We start from the raw sequence: 21,383 nt of genomic DNA, 5'->3' as shown, positions 1-21,383 counted from the left end.
ATCGGGGTCACCAGTGAAGTGTGGTGCTGCGCACACACAACTTGCTTGCCAAAGAGGTAGGCCACAACGCGTTTGTTAAAACAAAAGTCTTTATTTCGAAAGCTCGAACTGCAGCACTGAACGGGCTCGACGTTACCGTATTGTGCCAGCCACAACGTTACCGTATTGTCAATGTTACTTATTTTCTGTTTTTATTTGATTTTAATGTTCGTCCTCCCAGTCGCTAGTCTCCATGAAAAGTTTTAGCAATGTTCACTCTTTTATCATCGCAAAACACTAGGTGCGGGCCTTTTCTGATTCATTGTAATGCGAACAAATCATTCGTCGATATAATCCATGGCGGTGTAGTTAGTATTTGAATGCCATTACTTTAACTAAGCCTGACAGTGATATATCTGATTTACAGGGTTCTGCTGTCAGTATTAAACTCTTCATTCATTTTGAAGTCATTCTTAAACGTTTAACGTGTTTACACTTTATAATTACAGTGGCTTTATAATCATAAGAATGAACACTGACGCTGAATGGTTATTTCGTAGCACGTGATCTTATTTGGCGGGAATTGTGGTACTTTGCCGCCGCTGCCCACTTTAGTTTAACCGGACGTGTCCGCCATGGCTGATCTGGACAATGTCGAGCTCAGAGAAGCCAAAAGAGATTACCTTATGTTTTTGGATGATACTGTAAGTGCTGGAGTTTGTTAATGTACGATCGTAAGAGTAGTGAATAAACTTTGTTTTGTGATGAGGTGATCGGTAAGCTTTTATGTTGTATTATAAATATAATGATATCGATGATTATTTATGAAATTATGTGGACATGTCCTCACCACTCACCTTGTATTTTCAGGACCAACAGGGTTTGTACGCAGGAAAGGTTCGGGACATGATAACTGATAATCGATCTCGTCTAATTGTCAATTTGAACGACCTGAGACGCGCGAACGCGACCCGAGCAAACAGGTGAGTCAATGTCAATGTATATTTGATATTCTCTAACGTTCCTGTGTACTTTGATGTCGTTCGACGTTCTTATTCATGATAAACTATGTTACTATCAGTATCACAGTGCAGCATTGTGTGTACTGTGTGCGTGCGTACTGTGTGTGTGTGTGTGTGTGTGTGTGTGTGTGTGTGTGTGTGTGTGTGTGTGTGTGTGTGTGTGTGTGTGTGTGTGTGTGTGTATACTGTGTGTGTGTGTGTGTATATATACTGTGTGTCTATACTGTGTGTGTGTCTATACTGTGTGTGTTTGTCTATACTGTGTGTGTCTATACTGTGTATATGTCTATACTGTGTGTATGTCTATACTGTGTGTGTGTCTATACTGTGTGTGTGTCTATACTGTGTGTATGTCTATACTGTGTGTGTGCATATACTGTGTGTGTGTGTCTATACTGTGTGTATGTCTATACTGTGTGTATGTCTATACTGTGTGTGTGCATATACTGTGTGTGTGTGTCTATACTGTGTGTGTGTCTATACTGTGTGTATGTCTATACTGTGTGTATGTCTATACTGTGTGTATGTCTATACTGTGTGTATGTCTATACTGTGTGTATGTCTATACTGTGTGTATGTCTATACTGTGTGTATGTCTATACTGTGTGTATGTCTATACTGTGTGTATGTCTATACTGTGTGTATGTCTATACTGTGTGTATGTCTATACTGTGTGTATGTCTATACTGTGTGTATGTCTATACTGTGTGTGTCTATACTGTGTGTGTGTCTATACTGTGTGTATGTCTATACTGTGTGTGTGTCTATACTGTGTGTATGTCTATACTGTGTGTATGTCTATACTGTGTGTGTGCATATACTGTGTGTATCCTGGAGAATTTCCAGAAGAACATGTTCTTGAGTCTTGAAAAAAAAAAACAATGTCCTTGTCATGCATGTGAAAGTGCATTGATGTATAATAATGTCCTTATCATTCATGGAAAAGTGCATTAATGTATAATAATGTGCTTGTCTTTCGTGTGAAAGTGCATTGATGTATAATAATGTGCTTGTCTTTCGTGTGAAAGTGCATTGATGTATAATAATGTCCTTGTCATGCATGGAAAAGTGCATTAATGTATAATAATGTCCTTGTCATGCATGTGAAAGTGCATTGATGTATAATAATGTCCTTATCATTCATGGAAAAGTGCATTAATGTATAATAATGTCCTTGTCATGCATGTGAAAGTGCATTGATGTATAATAATGTCCTTGTCATGCATGTGAAAGTGCATTGATGTATAATAATGTCCTTGTCATGCATGTGAAAGTGCGTTGATGTATAATAATGTCCTTGTCATGCATGTGAAAGTACATTGATGTATAATGTTATTATCATTCATGTAAAAGTACATTGATGTGCAATAATGTCCTTGTCATTCATGTGAAAGTACATTGATGTGCAATGATGTCCTTGTCATGCATGTGAAAGAACATTGTGAATTCCAGAAGAAAAAGCATAATTTGCTGATTTGTAGTGGAACACCACTCGACCGTGCGATTGTATGCCACTGGCCCGTGTCATCGGCTGGAACTCGATGCAGACGTATTAAAACTAATGTGAATCACAGGGTTCGGTTCCATACGTTTACCTGTTCCATAAATGTAATTTCATTGTTTTTTTTTTAACGATATTATAATACATGTAACCTAATATAAATGATGTTATTCTGCAACAGATGCTGCAATAACGTAGGTAAATAATGGTACAGAATGTGAATAAACATACGGTTCTGATGCAAGAAGAAGTGTGGAAAATGAAGTTTCAAGAAAGAGTTTCGATGCGGGGAAAAATAATCTCTACTTTTTTTTTTAAGTGTTTCCAATCGAGTGGTCTATTGTATCTAACACCCAGTAAATTTCTCTGTACTAATGTCCTCCCTCTTCGCACAATTATGGATACTAGGGCATGCCCGTACTATATCTATATCTAAAATTATATCCCCCCCTCTGTTTACATGAAATGGTTTGGTCCATGAAATGTTTTGGTCCATTCGCAACGCCAAAGCGAACGGCGAACGCTTTACATGAAATGGTTTCGTCCATGAAATGTTTTGGTTCATTCGCAACGCCAAAGCGAACGGCGAACGGCTTGCGAGTACAGTGACAATCCCCCCGGGGTTTTTATTAGTTTTAAAACGGAGCTTGGCAACCGCTGGCGTTCTTTAGCCGGCAGCTTCGCCCGCCCGAACGCCGTTACAGTACCTTCGACCGCGAGTTGCTCGGACTTCACTTGGCGGTCAGGCACTTCCGCCATCTGCTCGTGCGAGTACAGTGACAATCCCCCCATTCCCCCCCCCCCTCTATTTACATGAAATGGTTTTTATTAGTTTTAAAACATAGTTTAACGCCAACATAGCGCCAACATAGTTTGCAAACGTGAAATAAATGAATACGCTCTCAAATGTGCCATCCGAGGCAGAGTGTGTCCGCCACGTTCGGCACACGCGATAGTTCGCTGCTCTCTGATTGGTTGAATCGTTTTTTGGACATAGCTCGGTAAGTAATTGTCCGATTAATATGAAACCTTGAAAAGGCACATCCTCGGGTCCCCAGCAATATACCTGGCAAGTTAAAAGTATATCGGACCCGTGGTTGTCGAGAAACAGCGGTCACAGACAAACAAACGTACAAACGTACAAACGTACAAACGTACAAACGTACAAACAAACACACAGAGATTACTGGAATTATAGATAGATTGGATATGCGACAGTCTCAAATGTCCTTGTCCTACATGTGATGCAATTATGAGATCATCCAATAACCTTTAGACATGTGATAATTATTTGTCTTTTCTATTTTATTCTCTTCTCCCCTCTCTTCTCTTGGATCCAGGCTGCTTACTAATTGCTTTGAGGAACTGCTGGCATTCCAAAATGCCCTGAAAGAGTTTGTGGCCACGCTCGATGTCACGTACAGCAAGCAGTTTGAGGAATTCTGCGTTGGTTTTGAAGGCAGCTTTGGGTCAAAGCATGCGTCTCCACGGACACTCACCTCAAGATTGCTTGGAAATATGGTGTGCGTGGAAGGAATCGTTACTAAATGTGAGGCTGAGACGCTCGTGTGTGAACTCACATGGGCTTTGTTTGGGAATTTTATTTTAGTTATACTCTTATTATCTGAAGGTTTCTTGCATGCTTTGTGACTCATGCCTTTGTTGGTTTACCGGCTCTGTCATGCATGTCCTTTTTGATTGACCATCCCCGTGGCGCATGGCCTTGTCTGTTGATAGTCCCCGTGGCGCATGGCCTTGTCGGTTGACCGCCCCGCGGATGGCCTTGTCAGTTGACCGTCCCCGTGGCACGTGGTGCATGGACTTGTCAGTTGACAGACCCCATGGCGCATGGCCTTGTCAGTTGTGATCCCCGTGGCGCATGCCCTTGTCGATTGCGATCCCCGTGGCGCATGGCCTTGTCGATTGACAGTCCCCATGGCGCTTGGCCTTGTCGGTTGACTGTCCCCGTGGCGCATGGCCTTGTCGGTTGACAGTCCCCGTGGCGCATGGCCCTGTCAGTTGACCGTCCCCGTGGCGCATGGCCTTGTCGGCTGACAGTCCCTGTGGTGCATGGCCTTGTCAGTTGACCGTCGCGGTGGCATGTGGCGCATGGACTTGTCGGTTGACAGTCCCCGTGGTGCATGCTCTTGTCAGTTGACAGTCCCCGTGGTGCATGCCCTTGTCAGTTGCGATCCCCGTGGCGCATGCCCTTGTCGGTTGCGATCCCCGTGGCGCATGCCCTTGTCGGTTGCGATCCCCGTGGCGCATGCCCTTGTCGGTTGCGATCCCCGTGGCGAATGCCCTTGTCGGTTGCGATCCCCGTGGTGCATGCCCTTGTCGGTTGCGATCCCCGTGGCGCATGCCCTTGTCGGTTGCGATCCCCGTGGCGCATGCCCTTGTCAGTTGCGATCCCCGTGGTGCATGCCCTTGTCGGTTGCGATCCCCGTGGCGCATGCCCTTGTCGGTTGCGATCCCCGTGGTGCATGCCCTTGTCGGATGAATGGCTCCATGGCACATGCCCTTGTCGGGTGACCGACAGCTTTGCAAAGATATTTGGTTTTACTTTTGCAGTACAGCAATACCCCGTTTTACGCCATTTCGACCTACGTCAAATCTGACTTTACGCCACTCTTCTAGAGTAAATTTCAGTTCAGCGAACGTCATTATGTGCGACTTTACGTCACTCCTACATCATAATAGGAGGACGTGCAAAAAATTAATTTTTCCTTAAAAATATATTTAAAATAAATAAAATAGTACATAAATTAACAAGAAAAGAAGCTAAAAAACAATTTAAAATACAATAAAAAGCACATTAAAAAATGTACGTACAGTATACTGTACGTACGCGTAGCTGCTGGTTCTCATTCAAAACAAAGGCGACGCCATATGCATTTTGTCCTGTGCTGCGGTCGCGTGCTTGCTTTGCCTTTCGCTGGTATTTTTGTGATTATTCCTTTACTGTGTAAAGGTTCCTTTACTGTGTAAAACAACCAACGTAACATGGCAACGGCGAAACATGACGACGATGCCGGCTCGGACGACCGTCCATGGCAGACGTCACGTCACGTCACCGTGCAGAGTGTGCAGTGTCCGCGATGAGGTCAGGCCCCATGGCTCATGGCCCATGTGAAACGAATAGTCCGTGGGCTGAGTAGGGTTTACATGCACCCCCCCCCCCCCACAACTTAACTTCCCGGGTATGTCCATGTACCCCCCACCCTAGGGGTTAGGAAAAACCATGTTAACAGAAAAAAAACTCATTCCCTCATAGTTTGACCTCTGGTGACCTCATTAGTGACCTCATTTGCATATAACACATATCATTGTAAAGAGTGTCCCAGGACAAACATTTTGAGGGGTCGTATGCAACCATAGGATGATGACGTAAAAAGTTATGGCCATTTGAATTTCGCCTACCCCTAATTTTCGGAAATCACTGACACAGGGGGGGGGGTAACATCAAAATATGCATGGGAGGTACCTTGGGAATGAGTTTTTTTTCTGTTAACATGGTTTTTCCTAACCCCTAGGGTGGGGGGTACATGGACATACCCGGGAAGTTAAGTTGTGGGGGGGGGGGGGGGGGTGCATGTAAACCCTACTCAGCCCACGGACTAGAACGACCGTGTCATGCCTCGAGCCGGGGTGCCTCGTCGGGCACCTCGCCGGCATCCGGCGTCGACGAACCGATCGACGTGTTCATGTGCACATGTGCATGGATTTGCAAATGCCTGCCTGTACGTCATCGTTTCTGCGTATATCGCATCGTCCAAAAAAAAATAAGCAAGCAACTTCGGCCGCTCGAGGAAAGACAGGGCACGCCTACGAATCGGAGGCGAGCGTCGATCCCCGGGGCGGCCGGGTTCACGGAACCCTGAGCTCGTTCGTTCGTCACAGACGACGACACGACCACCGGTGAAACTGCTCGGACACGTTGGGTAAAGCAAGCCGTGGTGAAGCGGGCTGCGGAGCCACTCGGCACACAAGCCTGCTCACCGTCGGCACATCCGTGCCGGTCACCCCGTTCGAGGCGAAGACTCGACCGATATAAAACAACGGAGGGACTCCCGACGAGGAGCGGCAAAGATTCAGGGTGAAGCCGCAGCCTCCTCCAGTTATTTACTCTAGTTTTACGGTGTTTGTCTTCATTTTAAGGCATTTTAAAGATATTACGCCCGGTTTACGTCAAAAACCGAGTTACGTCACGGCTTATGGAACCAATTAATGATGTAGGCCGGGGTATTGCTGTATTTGGTAAACTGTTTACTTGCATAAAAAACTCACTTTTAATATAACGTCCGTCACAGAAGGTTGTTTGTTTATTTGTTTGTCTGTCTGTCTGTGTTTCATTGTCCTGTTTGTGAGGAGGATATCTCAAAGTTATGGATGGATTCGGACGATACTTGGTGCACAGGTTGGGTATCCGACAAGGACGAATTGATTAGATTTTGTTGAAGATCCGGATCTGGATCTGAATAGTATTTATTTTTTGAGTGATTCTTCATCATTGAGTGATAAGGCCAAAAACGATAATTTACAAAGCTCTCCTTTCCTGACTCAATTCCTTCACAGGTTCCCTGGTTCGTCCGAAGGTTGTTCGAAGTGTCCATTACTGCCCCATCACACGTAAGACAATCGAGCGCAAGTATAGTGACCTGACCTCTTTGGAACCTTTTCCTACCAGCACAGCGTACCCAACGAAGGTACTGAACTTTTCTCTATTATTATTGTTATTACTAGGGCATTGCCCGTACGTGGGTGCCCGTTCCGTGGCCAAAAAAAAAAAAAAACGCTACCCGTACGCTCTACCCCGCCCGTACGCCCGTAAACAAAAAAAGCAACGCTCTTCGCTTCCGCCCTTCGCTCTGACTGAATTGGGAGAAATAATGCGCATAAGAAATCGAATTACGTACCGTAATGGCGGTCAGCTCGTAACGCGCTCAGCTCCGCTCGTCTCACATCGGCCACGCCTACGCAACAGAGCGTTCTGTGATTGGCTGCCGGAAGATAAGTCGTCACTGTCCGGAAGTTCGCAAATCGCAGTTAGGATGAATCGTTTTAATTTAATCGCAGTTTGAATTCGTTTTAAAACATAGTTTAACGGCAACATAGTTTTCCAACGTGAAATAAATGAATACGCTGTCAAATGTGCCGTCCGAGGCAGAGTCTGATCGCCACGTTCGGCACACGTGATAGCTCGCTGCTCTCTGATTGGTTGAAGCGTTTTTTGGACATAGCTCGGTAAGTAATTGTCCGATTAATATGAAACCTTGAAAAGGCACATCCTCGGGTCCCCAGCAATATACCTGGCAAGTTTCAAGTATATCGGACCCGTGGTTGTCGAGAAACAGCGGTCACAGACAAACACACAGACACACAGACACACAGACACACAGACACACAGACACACAGACACACAGACACACAGAGATTGCTGGAATTATAGATAGATTATTATTTATTCGGTACTTTGCTTTATTCTTGTTTAGTTGCATCCTATTGGCTCGGTTCCTTTCCTTCGGTACGAGCCAGCACATCGATGAATCTGTTGCAATCCAGAAAATAAACATCAACAATTGATAATATATTGTGGAAAAAAAACAATTATGTACCTCTTTTATAGATTTCATCCACTTGGGGCTGGTGTATTGTTTAACATCAGTTTTGATGAAAATATCACCTGGATTAAAAACAATACTCACTCAACCACATTTTCTGACCACCTTGACCGTTCAGCTGTGTTCTGCTCATAACTAGGTAACTTCACAGGTGGTGAAATTACTAGAATACCCTGGGGAAAAACTGTTTGTGAACTTTTTATTTGTGTTTGACCTTCGGCAGGATGAAGACAACAATCCTCTCGAGACAGAGTATGGCTTGTCCTCCTACAAGGACCACCAGATAATAAGTATCCAGGAAATGCCCGAAAAGGCTCCAGCGGGCCAGCTTCCTCGCTCAGTCGATGTGATATTGGATGGAGACCTGGTGGACAGCAGCAAACCTGGTGATCGTGCGCAGGTCATCGGGACGTATCGCTGCCTGCCCTCCAAAAAGAGCGGCTATACGACGGGGACGTTTCGGTGCTGACTTTATCCACTCATTATGTTAATTGTATACAGGGGTTGTAAAATACAATATATATTCGCAGGCCTTTCTTTCTGCTCCACACCTCGTTCTGGGACTCGGTAACAAAAACTCTGTTTGGATCCGGCTCGGTAGTTTTGGCAAAAATTTGCTGGGTCCTGGATTGGCTCGCAACTCGGATAAATTTGCTAAATTTACTTTCAGTAATTACTTTTTATGCCTCCACTGACGAAGTTGTCCGGGTCATTATGTTTTCAGGTTGTTCGTGCAGCTATCTGTCCGTGCGTTTGTGATACTTTAGATACTTCTCTTTGTGATATTTCTGTCTGCCACGATAACTTTAGAACGGCTGAAGGGATCTAAATCAAATTTGGTGCAGGTATGTGTTCCCTAGGTATCCCTAGTGTTGGGCTAGTGGCTAGGGTGCCGGCTTAGGATTACCAAGGATCCTGGGTTCGAAACCCAGTCGATCGCTGAATTAACGCCAGGGGGGTTGACTCAGCCTGTCATACCTTCCGAGGTCGGCTAATTGAGTACCAGTTCACTGGTAATTCCCTGTTTGTCGTTAAAGGCGGCAAAAAGGGTTGGCGTCAGGAAGGGCATCCGGCCGTAAAACATTGCTTCAAATAGGGGACCGAAAAACAACAACAACCACGGTTCCCGAAAAAGGCCAACCCCTGCTTTGCGGGGAAAAATGGCCTCTAAAGGTGGTTTTTTTTTTTTTTAAATGTGTAATGACGTCAAGATGAACTAATTAGATTTTCGGGTCAAATGTCAGAGGTCCCGTTTGGTAAGAATTATGTTACTGCACTAACTTGTGAATCAGTGATGGGATTTTAACCAAACTTTATATAAGTATATATTATGATGCAAAGATGAACAGATTTGCTTTCAGCTACATGGTCAGAGGTCATGTCAGGTAAAACTGTGATACTTGAGAACAGCTGAAGTGAAGGGATTTAAATCAAACTTGGTACAAGTATGTATGATGATGTAATAATGTGGGCGGAGGCAGATCGGTTGACGTCGAACAGTGCCGGTATTTTAATATTTTTTTTACATGATTTAGGCTGGTGGAAGAGCTATAATCGAGCGTATGCAAATCAATCGCATGGGGGAAGCATGGCCTCAATCTAAATTGTGTTGACAGGTAACTTGCAATACAGCTAACAAATTTTATTCAAAGTAAATCTATTTACTTGGATGGACAGCTATTAATCAATTTGCTTCAAACAAAAATTTGTTGGTTTAATCACAAATTTGCTTGTTTTAAAAGTCTCTTTCCGAGTTTGAAGAAGAAGAAGAACTGCTAATGTTTTTTTCATGCAGCGGTTCAAATGGCAACATTTATTATTCCACCAAAACAGGAACCCTTTAGAAGGACACCAAAGGAGCACCAAAATTGTATATACACAGTCGGACAAATTGTATATACACAGTTGTATATACACAGTTGTATATACACAGTCGGTTCCTGGAAAATACCATGAATGTCGAATCCGTGAATGTGGGGGCATTGTTTGAATGGGGGGACGGGGGCGTTAACTACATGGTTTAGGCTCGTGGAAAATGTATGACTCAGAACAAATCATGACACAACATAACAAAGGGAACAGCAGGAGAAAGGATAAATGCCAACAGCATGGCAGAGGTATAAAATGGACGGAGACAGACATACAAGGGATGCAGGTAATGATGAGGGGTAAGGGAGAACGCAAAGGGTGGACCAGATGGAGACACAAGCAAAATGTTTGGTAGGATTCGGGGTGGTTTAACAGGTGTCGAAAAGATCATGATTTTGGATGGGGGAGATGGAGTCTTGAGATGGTGGTGAACAGCTATCTTGAAGACCTGGAGGGAAGAATGAGATTGAAGAGAGTATGGAAGTCGGTTCACAGGCGGAAAAAAAGAGGAATAAATGAGTGGAGGTGAGCAGTGGTTCTGGATTTAGGCAGTTTCACTAGGAGGGCGTTGATGCTGGACCGCGTGTGTCCTGCAAATATCTGAGGGGGACAAAGCATGGAGAGGATAGAGTATGCAAGTCTTGATAAGGCACCACCGGGTTTTAGAGGAGGGAGACGAGTTTGAAAGCTCATTCTTGAGATTGGACAGATGTTGTTTTCTGGCTCTCCAGAGAATAGACACACTTGTTGCGAGTTTTGTGGAATGATCGATCTCAGGTTGTCTCTATTTGGATTTGCCTTCCAGGAGGAGAATACAAGTTGTTCTAAATCGACTGCCTCACCACAGGATTCAGAGTACCAAGAGCGGAAGAGTGAGAAAGATAACTTAAGACAAGATGGGATGAAACTATGCATGGGATGAAGAGAGAGCAGGTTTCTGTGGAAGAATTCCCAGGCTGAATTGATATCGGCGGCAGTGGATATCGGAGACCAGTCGTGATGTGTTAAAAAAAAAAGTTACAGCTTTTTTTTGAACTGTGAATATGAGAAGCATGAATGTAGAATGTAGAATCAGGTCACATGTTCTGAACTGCAAATACGTGGGGCCGCGAATGTTGGGACAGCGAATGTCGAGGTACGACATTACAGTAAACCCTTAAATATCACGGGTTTTGACCAATCGCAGCAACCTCGATGTACAGATTTAGTTATCGCAGGGTTTAATTTCTACCAATCATGGTTTTTGAGCTGAATTGTGATGGTTATCTTGTATCGAGAGGCTTTCTCACCTAAATAATGGAATTGCGCTAAAGAGAAATTTATTGCAGAACGCTGAAGAGGAATTGAATCAAAAGTGATTCTGTTAATTTCATTTAACTGTTGGTTTATGGTGCTGTAGAACTATTTATAAAAGAAACTCGTCGACAGATTACAAAGGAAAACAATTTAAGAGATTTATAGGGGAGGAATGGTAGGTGTGAGGGGGAAAGTTGAATTGCTTCTGAACGTTTGATCTGCTTCAATGCAGCAGGAATCTTCATCGTAAAGCCAATTTATGGTTATGTTACATGTTGATTACCTCCGCCACCGTAGGTGGATTGAGGTTGTGTTTTCACCCTTTTCTCTTTGTTACTTGGCGAAAATCGAAGATTTTTCAAGTATATTGGTTGGTCTTGTGCGCTATTCTGTTTGTTTGTCTGTCTGTATGTCAATCGCCTACAGGTCACAATTTTCAATCTATCTTCATGAAACTTAACTGAATGGTCGAGTTGGTCATAAGCAAGAAGCCTATTGTTTTTTGGGTCAAAAGTTCAATAGGTCAACATAGGCCAAAGGTCACAAACTTTGTCAAATTTCTAAAATCCTCAATTTTCATCTGATTGACTTGAGATTTTAAGAGGATTTTGCATACCTGGTCACTGAATTCAACCACCAACCTTTTTGAGGTCAACATAGGCCAAACTTCTAAAATCTTCAATTTTTATCTGATTAACTTGAAATTTGAAGAGGATTTGCATATCTGGTCACTACATTCAACCACCAACTATTTTTGAGTTCAACATAGGCCAAAGGTCACCAACTTGTCAAATTTCTAAAATCCTCAATTTTTATTTGATTGACTTAAAATTTTAAGATGATTTGCACACCAATTCACTGCTATGCACGAAATATTTCTTGTTAGTTTGTCTGTGAGCAGGATATCTCAAAAGGTTGTGGACGGGTTCAGATGAAACTTGGTGGACAGGTTGGGTATGTGACGAGGAAGAATTCAATAGATTTTGGTGAAGATCTGGATCCTGATACGAGAATTTTTTAATTTTATGAGTGATTCTTCACCATTGAGTGAGATGGCAAAAACGATATATAGCATGATATTTCAAAAGGTTGTGGATGTGAAAATGAATGATCGTTTCAAGGCCATTTTTCCCTGCTAGAGTGGGGGTTGGCCTTGTGGGCCCCATGACATCATGGGGCCCTGTTTGAGGCGATGTTTTTATGGCCGGATGCCCTTCCTGACGCCAACCCTTAGTCGCCTCTTACGATGCGCAGGGATACGGTGTACCTATTCTAAATCAGGGTACACACCGGATCATTCATCCCAGCAAGCTGGTACTCAATTTGCCGACCTCGGAAGGATGACAGGCTGAGTCAACCCCCTGGTGTTAATTCAGTGATCGACCGGGATTCAAACTCAGGATCCTAGGATCCCAAGCCAGCGCCCTAACCGCTAAGCCAACACCAGGCTATGTGGATGTCTTATGACAAAACTTGGTGATTGAGTTCGGTAAGTGACAAGAAGAAGTCGAGATTACCTTGGTACAAATGTATATTGTGGTATGCTCCATGTACAAGTAGTTAGCCAATCTCGATGTAATAAGCAGGGACATGTCTGCTTAAAGATTGTCTGTTTGAATGTGCACCATGCGGAGGGTGGTACGTTGTATTAAATAGCTCGAGTTGAATGTTAAACAAATGTGTGTAAAGCCTGTTTTAATACCCCGGGTGAGGTTGAAAGGAATGCCAGCTTTGTTGAGATTGGAGAGCGAGGCAGATCATGGGGCTTCTGCCAAGGAAAGGAGAGAGGGTGGCAGTTATGAACGCCTCGGAGGGTGGAGTGTTCCGATTGCAAGGGAGGGTTGGCATTGCATACTGCCCCTTTTGGGTGGTAGTCCATTGTAATGCCCTGTTGGGATTTCCGTCTCTTCCAACAACTTGCGCTTTCACATTCACAAGTAATACTACAACTACAGCTACAATTTCACCTTTGTCTCAATAACGTCACCCCCCGTTTTATTACCTCTGCCACCAAAGGTGGATGGAGGTTATGTTTTCACCCCTGTCTGTTTGTCTGTCCGTTTGTTTGTTTGTGAACAAAATATCTCAAAGTGGTGGACGGATTTGGACGAAATTTGGCAGAGATATAGCGGATGTCACAAGGACGAAATGATTATATTTTGGTGAAGATCTGAATATGGATTCGGATATGATAATTTTTTTTTTTTTTAAGTGATTCTTCCCCATTGGGAGATAGGGCCAAAAACTATACATTGCGGGATCTCTCAAAAAGTTATGGATGGATTTGGACGAAACTTAGTGGACAAGTTGTGTGTGTGACAAGGAAGAATCGATTCGATTTTGGTGAAGCTCTGAATATGGATTCGGATATGAGAATTATTTAATTTTTTAAGTGATTCTTTACCATTGAGTCATATGGCCAACCAGGCCGAGGTATGCTCTCTAGTGAGTGCCGTTCTAGTTTCTGCAGCGTTTCTTTCCTCCTGAGTTGCATCAATTTATTTGAGTCCTTGTTCTTGTGAATGCTTACACATAATCACTCGAATGCCATCGTCCCAATTTTCTTATCTCTTAGGACCATCCTGATCGCAAACAATGTCAAATTGATGAGCAAGGAAGTGGCGTTGCAGTTTGGTGCCAGTGATGTGACCAAGATCAAGAGGTTTTGCTCATCCAACTCTAAGGTTAGTTAAGTGACTGCAACCTTTGAACCGTACGACTGTTGTGGATAACGTTCTTAAAATTGTTTTTTTAGTTGCAAATACAACAGACTATCCTTGAGACAAATTGCGCATGAAAAATTTCCGTGTCCGTATATTTTCACCTTTTCTGAATGTCTGAGTCATCTTCCGAAACTTGTGCAAACAAGTGTGCATACTAAATGAATCGCAATGAGATCTTCATATGTAACATTGTTACATTTTGTTTGTGTAACTTCAGTTCGGCTTCATGGAACTTGAATGTCTAAAAACAGGCCTATGTGTCATGTTGTTTTGGATTATCTGTGCAGCAATCGGAAGATCTAAGATGTGGTTGTAATTGTGTACGGCGTAGCATCAGTGTGAGGTATGAGGTGCTTGTCAGCATGATATCCAAACTCCTTTTTTTACTTTATGCAACTCGCTGAGTGTGTGTGGCCTACCCTTTTCTAAGGTCCTTGGTAGCCCATACCCTGCGCAGCAGGAGACGGGGTTTTGCAATCACGTCGATGTGTCTGTCAGGGCCGTAACGTTTTTGCCATTTGAGCTTTTGATATCAAATTTTCAACAAAGCGTTGTGAGAATATGGAGAAGACAAATCATAATTTGGTCAAAAGGTAAATGTCACATAAAGTCATAAATTTTCATCCAATTGACCTGAAATGTAAATAATTTTCATATTGGGTCACTGAATTGGTACACCAATCAAAATATAGAAGCTGATATATATATATACACAACAACAAACAACAACATGCATTTTAAAGGCCATTTTCCCTGCTAGAGCGGGGGTTAGCCTTGCGGTCCCCATGACAATCTTCTCCATTTTGCCCTATTTTCTGCATCTCTCCTTGTTAACCCATCTCTCCTTGTTTAAAATGCATGTTGTTGTCTCCTTGTTAACCCACTTGCCCGCATTTCTTCTTCCACCATCTTTAGCCAAGTCTTTCTCGGTCTTCCCCATCCTCTACTTCCTTCTACATTTATTTCCATCACTCTTCTCAACCAGTCACTTTCATCCTTCCTCAACACATGACCAAACCATCTCAACCTCTTCCTCTTCACAGCATCAATCACAGGCTCTATTCCCATCATCTTTCGCAATTCATCATTTGTCTTCCTCTCTCTCAACGATACTCCGCACATCCATCGAACCATTCGCATTTCCACCCTTTCCAACCTTCGTTGCGGCTCTACGTTCATTACCCATGTCTCGCTCACATAAATCATAACACTTCTCACACATGCAGCATACACCTTTCCCTTCAGCTTCAACGACACTCCCCTCCTCATAAGCACGCCACTCAGTTCCCGAAACTTCTTCCATGCACATCTCACTCGAGCAACCGTTGCTGAGTCTGATCCACCTTCTCCATTCAGCATGTCTCCAAGGTAGCAAAATGTTTTCGCACCTTCCAGCTTCACGCCGTCTCCAAGATCCAACTCAACATTTCCTCCATCTGCAGCTCCCTCTGTGCACACCTTACATTTGAATGTAGCTGCCACACTGGTTAATGACCCTCTCAGACCACTACATTTTTGATGAACCCACTCAGCGCACATTGTACATTGAATGGAGTTCACTCCGACACCCTTCCTGCACACAGCACACGGCCACTTCCCAGTTCTTTCCACCTCACCACATGCTTTACCACTTGCCATCACCTTAGTCTTTCCGATATTCACCTTCAGACCTTTTGTCTCCATACATTCCTTCCACATGTTCATCTTTTCCTTCAGTCCATCCATACTTTCCGCAATCAACACCAGATCATCTGCATACAACTACTCCCACGGTAAACCCTCCTTTACGTTCTGAGCCAGCACCTCCATCACAGCTACAAATAGTAGTGGACTTAGTACCGACCCCTGATGCACTCCCACCTTCACCTCAAACTCACCACTGTTCCCGTCCTTCGTCCTTACAGCTGTGCGTGCTCTTTTGTACATTGCCATCACTACTCTGATCAACCATTCCTCCACTCCTAACTTCCTCAATGCCCATGTCAATACTTTGTGTGGAACCCTATCGAATGCTTTCTCCAGATCAACAAACCCAAGAAACAACTTCTTCCTCTTCTTCATGTACTTCTCCTGCAACTGCCTCACAATGAAAAGCACGTCTGTCGTTCCTCTTCCTGGCATAAATCCAAACTGCATTTCGTCGAACTTCACTTTCTTCCTTATCCTCCTCTCCAACACCCTTTCCAATACCTTCATTCCATGCTCCAATAACTTTATCGCTCGGTACGAGCCACACTCCAGAGGGTCACCTTTCCCCTTGTATAGAGGGACGAGGGTACTCAGGTCCCAATCCACTGGAATGCGGCCTTCTTTCACCACCAGATTACTGATCTCTGTCATTCTCTTCACACCCCAACTTCCTGCTGCCTTCAACATATCTCCCACAACTCCCGTCGGCCCTCCCGCTTTTCTACTCTTCATTGCTTTTATCGCTTCCTCAACTTCCTTCTCAGTTATCTTCTCTGCCAGTCCTAAAACTGGGTTACTCTCTATGTTGCCATCCCATTCATTCTCTGTATTCAACAGCATTTCCATATATCTTTTCCATCTTCCTTTAATTCCATATCTGGGTCCACAACGATTTGTCCCACTTCATCCTTCAAGCAACTCACCCCCATCACATCACACCTCTCTTTCGCTATCTGCTTTGCAATCCTGAATACCGCTCTCTGACCCTCTTCCGAATCCAAGCGTTCTCCGACCATTTTCCTACATGCCTCCTGCGCCTTTGCTACCTCTTTCTTTGCAGCCTTCTTGGCTGCCTTATAACTTTCATGCTCTGCTGTTTCTGCTCCCGTACCCTTCGCCTTCTGCCACTGCTTGAACTTCTTCCTCTTCTGGTCAATCCTCTTTCCAACTTCATCATCCCACCACCATGTTTCCGAGTGCCTCGGTGGTCCTTTTGTCCATCCACATACCTCACCAACGGCTCCCAACAGACTAGCTTTCATTGACATCCAACCACTTTCAAGCTCAACCACATCATCCTCTACCCTACTCAGCCTCTCTTTTAATGCCTCCCTTACTGTCACCTCTTTCAACCTCCACACATTCATTCTCGGTTGGTACTTCACCCGCCGAGCTCTCCTCGCACCTTTCATTCACCCTTATGTCGCAGACAACCAAGTGGTGCTGTGAAACAGCCTCCTCCCCCGGGACCACCTTTGTGTCCCGGAGGTTCCCCCTATCTCGCCTACGCACCATCAGGTAGTCAACTGTTGTCGTCGACCCACCTGACGTGTATGTAACAAGCTTATTATCCTCTTTCTGGAACTGAGTATTACAAATCAGCTACATCAGCAAACTCCAAAATCCTTTCACCTTCTCCATTTCTCACACCATATCCATAACCCCCATGAACTCCCTCAAAACCATCCATACTCCTTCCCACATGTCCATTTCGGTCTCCTCCTACCACAACAACTTCCTCATCTTTCACGTTTTCCATCAGCTTCTCTATCGCACACCAGAACTTGTCCTTCTCTTCATCGCTCCGACCAACCTGCGGAGCATATCCCGAGATGACGTTCACCAAAAGCTTTCCAATCATCATTTTCACCATCAACCTATCACTCACTCTCGTCACACTCACCACACTGTCTACAAACTCCCCAGAAAACAGGACACCAACACCATTCATGCCCTTGGGCTCCCTTGCCACACAAACTTGTATTTCTGTCCCTTCCTACCATTTCTGTCCCACCATTCTCACACCACTTCCCTTCCATCTCGTCTCTTGCACACAACATATGTGCACTCTTCTTCTGACCAATACTTCCACCACTTCTCCTGACCTCCCTGTCATTGTCCCTACATTCCATGCCCCAAACCTCAGAAACCGATCTCCACTTTGGGCTGTACCCTGCCCATATGTAGTTGTAATTGTCGTGGTTCTCTTTTTGAGGCAATGTTTTTATGGCCGGATGCCCTTCCTGACGCCACCCTTCTTAGTCGTCTCTTACGACACGCAGGGATACGGTGTACCTATTCTAATCCAGGGTACACACTGGGAAACGTTTAAAACATGGAAATTCTGGGGGGGGGGGGGGGGGGGGAGGGGGGGGGGGTGAGGGCGGCGTCAGCATCACGGCTGCGGTTTAAACATATTAAAATAATATTTAAACAAAACCATGAAAAATAATCTGGGAAAAGTCTCTAAGTGACGACGTGGATTTGAGAAAGGAGCAGAGGTGGAAGAAAAACGAGATATAGGGGGCGCGGGGCGCAAGTCGAGACAAGGAGGAGAGCGAACAAGCACGTGTCCAGGAGGAGTGAAAGAATTAATAAAGAATTTTTTTTTTTTTGTTTATTTGTTTGTTTTGTTTTTAAAACGTTGGACAAAAAGTAAGATGTTCGTGAGAGGTAGGGGGGAGAAAAGAAAATCAAAGAAACAAGCAAATACTATGAAGGAAAGAACTTGTATTCACAAAATACTGATGGGGGGGAGGGAAAAATACTGACAGGCCGCGCATGAGGTGCGAAAAAACAACGACTAATTACACACAAATTTGCAATAATTACAAAACCAAAACTAAATAGAAACACACAATAACACATACACAATAAAATAACAATACAATAACCAGTGGAAATTTGACAAAGACACGAATGGGAAAATACTCAAACTTTGATGTTGTGGAGAGATCGAAGCAAGCCTCCATATATATATATATATATATATATATTTTTTTTTTTTTCAGATCAAAAGATCAAGGGTACATAAAATATAAATGTCAGTGACCCAATATGATCCAATTTATTGAATGTGACATGTTCTGTCAAAAGGTCAAGGTCACAAAATCGTCAATTTTCATTTGATTGACTTGAAATTTTAGCAGGGTTTGCGTATTGGGTCACTGAAGCCTATTGCCTTTGAGGTCAAAGGGTCAAGGTCACTTCAAATCTTCAATCCTTTTGTATTTTTGTTTGTGTGCAGGATATCTCAAAGGTGTGGACGGATTCGGGTAGTAAAGCATGCACACGAGATTTTTTTGAATGTCCCTTCTTTTCTATTGTTCGACATTTTCTGTAAGCTATGGAATGTCCCTTCTCTTCTATACTTTGCCACATGGCACATAACCTTATACAAAGGGGCCTTTTCTATGACCTTAGCATTTTTCACGAGATACATTTTACATACGAACAAAATGCATTTGTTCATTGCACAAGACTTTATTCAAGACGATATAAAAGACTTGGAAAAAGTAAGAGGAAAAAAATATTCATCCCAGATGGGATTTGAACCCACAATCCCCAGCTTGGGCTCCTGATGCTTTATCTATTAGGCCATTGAGCCAGCACGTTATAATTGTTTATATAAAGGGGCCTTTTCTTTGCCCCTGGTATTTCACCCAAGATGTAGTATATCTTTCCCCTCCCTCTCCCCTCACTTCATCCAGCGTAATGCGACGGTTTTCCCTTAGCATGCGCTCAAATCCTGCAACCATTTCTGGCATGTCGGCTGTGTGAGGCCGGCCCGAGCGAGCAGCGACTGTCACACTGGACACTCCACTTTTAAACTTCCTGTCCCAGTCGTACACCTGCTGCAGCGATAAACATGCGTCACCATATTACATCTTCGTTCTGCGATGGATTTCGCTGGGATTCACACCCTCACTTCCAAAGAAACGGATGACAGAACGTTGCTCCTTCCTGGTGCATGGTTTTAAGGGAGCCACCATCTTGGAACTGCTCTACTTACGTCATACGCTCAATGTTGCCAGATCTAAAACAGGCAAAACATGATTCTTACCCATTGATATAACATATGTCGGCTGCAACTACACACATTACATTCTCGAATTTATATCACCATTTTAAGGTTACTTATTGACGCCCTCGTGTATATATATATGAAAACCATACGGGCCACGTGATCCCAGTGTTTCAGTCACGTGAAAAAGTAAGTACACCCCATGTAAAGTTTTGACTTTTTCAACATATTTCAACATACAGCTATTTGATCTTCATTTCAACAATATTGATAGATAAAGGTGATATAATACAACAAATATCATGAAACATTTACATTTTGTAGTCCATTGTATAATTTAAATAAACATAAATGCAAATTTCGCACGTGGAAAAAGTAAGTACTTATTGCAAACATAAATGCAAAAAAAGTAAGTTATTCTACTCAACCTCGTGAAATCTTGATTTCTCAGTTTCTACAGTATATGCTGCCCACATTCTTTCCAGGCAGTACAATATTCTGGATTGAGGTTTTTCTTTTAGAACTGAACTGGGTTGTTATTCATGGGGTTAACCGATGTGACTTCCGTGTGTCATGGACAGAACGTTTTTGATGTGCTTGCACACTCACTGGCCCCGAGCATTCACGGACATGAGTATATAAAAAGGGCCATCCTTTGCCTGCTGCTCGGTGGCAACGAGAAGGTGTTGGAGAATGGCACGAGAATCCGTGGAGACATCAATGTTCTTCTTATCGGTGTGTTTGATTGTTTGTGTGTTGTTGTTTGCCATTGTGAGTCTTACACATGACGTCTGTTTTAATTGGTGTTTTTCTTGCACATCTGCGGTGCAATCTAGGAGATCCATCGGTGGCGAAGTCTCAGATACTGCGTTATGTGCTGCACGTGGCCCCTCGGGCAATCCCGACGACTGGACGTGGTTCCTCTGGTGTTGGGCTGACAGCTGCTGTCACCACCGATCAGGAATTGGGTACTTGTGGTGTTGGGTTCAGGGAAAGTTCACTTTTATTGACTTGAAGAGGGATGTTCATACATGTAAATAAGATATTGCCGAGACGTCCAAAATGCTCGTTTTGTTTTATACTGGCAGTGGTACCAGGTGTTGCCTGGTTTATTTTTTGTGTGAGCCTAAAATACTTCCCTGCACCCACCAAGGAGTGGGGTCAGCGAACATTTAATATTACCTAACATGTAGCTAAAAAGGATTAGGCACAATAGAGGATAGGGCAGAAATTTGGAATTTTGTTCATGGTGCTGGCAATGGCTCGCGTACTCTTCATGAAGAACACTGTGTGATCTTTAACGTCCACCAACTAATGCCGGCAGACAGGGCACCCAGTTTGATGGCCATCGGAGGGAGTAAGTTATTCTTGATGCGTTGATGCACGCGTTGATGAATCGCCCTGCCTGTGAAACACTGGGATGACAATTTATAGCTGAAACAAGACTCAAACTCAGGATAGACAGTTTAGAGGCAAATGTGCATACCTCTAGGCCATCCTGCCAGCCAATTTTTGGATTATTAATCAAAGTATTAATGTCTGATTTAAGCTGGCCTGGCACTTGGATGACAGTTCAGGGAAAGCACTTGAATGACCATTGTTAGTTGGTCATGCAAAATATTAAAGAGATCAAAGTGAAGGAAACTTGCTGTTGTAACC

General features: G+C 43.7%; 1 protein-coding gene across 1 annotated transcript in view; it reads left to right on the top strand.

Annotated features, from left to right (window-relative positions):
* The first annotated feature begins 535 nt into the window (after window positions 1–535).
* MCM3 (minichromosome maintenance complex component 3) overlaps window positions 536–21,383 on the top strand; it is a 49,360-nt gene continuing 28,512 nt past the window's right edge. Inside the window, exons 1-8 of the mRNA XM_068130483.2 lie at window positions 536–683; window positions 850–962; window positions 3,843–4,051; window positions 7,078–7,208; window positions 8,347–8,585; window positions 13,864–13,972; window positions 20,306–20,459; window positions 20,561–20,692. Coding sequence (XP_067986584.1) covers window positions 615–683; window positions 850–962; window positions 3,843–4,051; window positions 7,078–7,208; window positions 8,347–8,585; window positions 13,864–13,972; window positions 20,306–20,459; window positions 20,561–20,692 — 1,156 coding nt within the window. The 5' untranslated portion in view covers window positions 536–614. The remainder of the gene's footprint in view (window positions 684–849; window positions 963–3,842; window positions 4,052–7,077; window positions 7,209–8,346; window positions 8,586–13,863; window positions 13,973–20,305; window positions 20,460–20,560; window positions 20,693–21,383) is intronic.

Source organism: Myxine glutinosa, chromosome 11 (genome assembly GCF_964187855.1).
Source record: "Myxine glutinosa chromosome 11, kmMyxGlut1.1, whole genome shotgun sequence".
NCBI classification, from domain to species: Eukaryota; Metazoa; Chordata; class Myxini; order Myxiniformes; family Myxinidae; genus Myxine; species Myxine glutinosa.
Note: the sequence above shows the minus strand (reverse complement) of the source record. Positions and strands in the feature narration are given on the sequence as shown.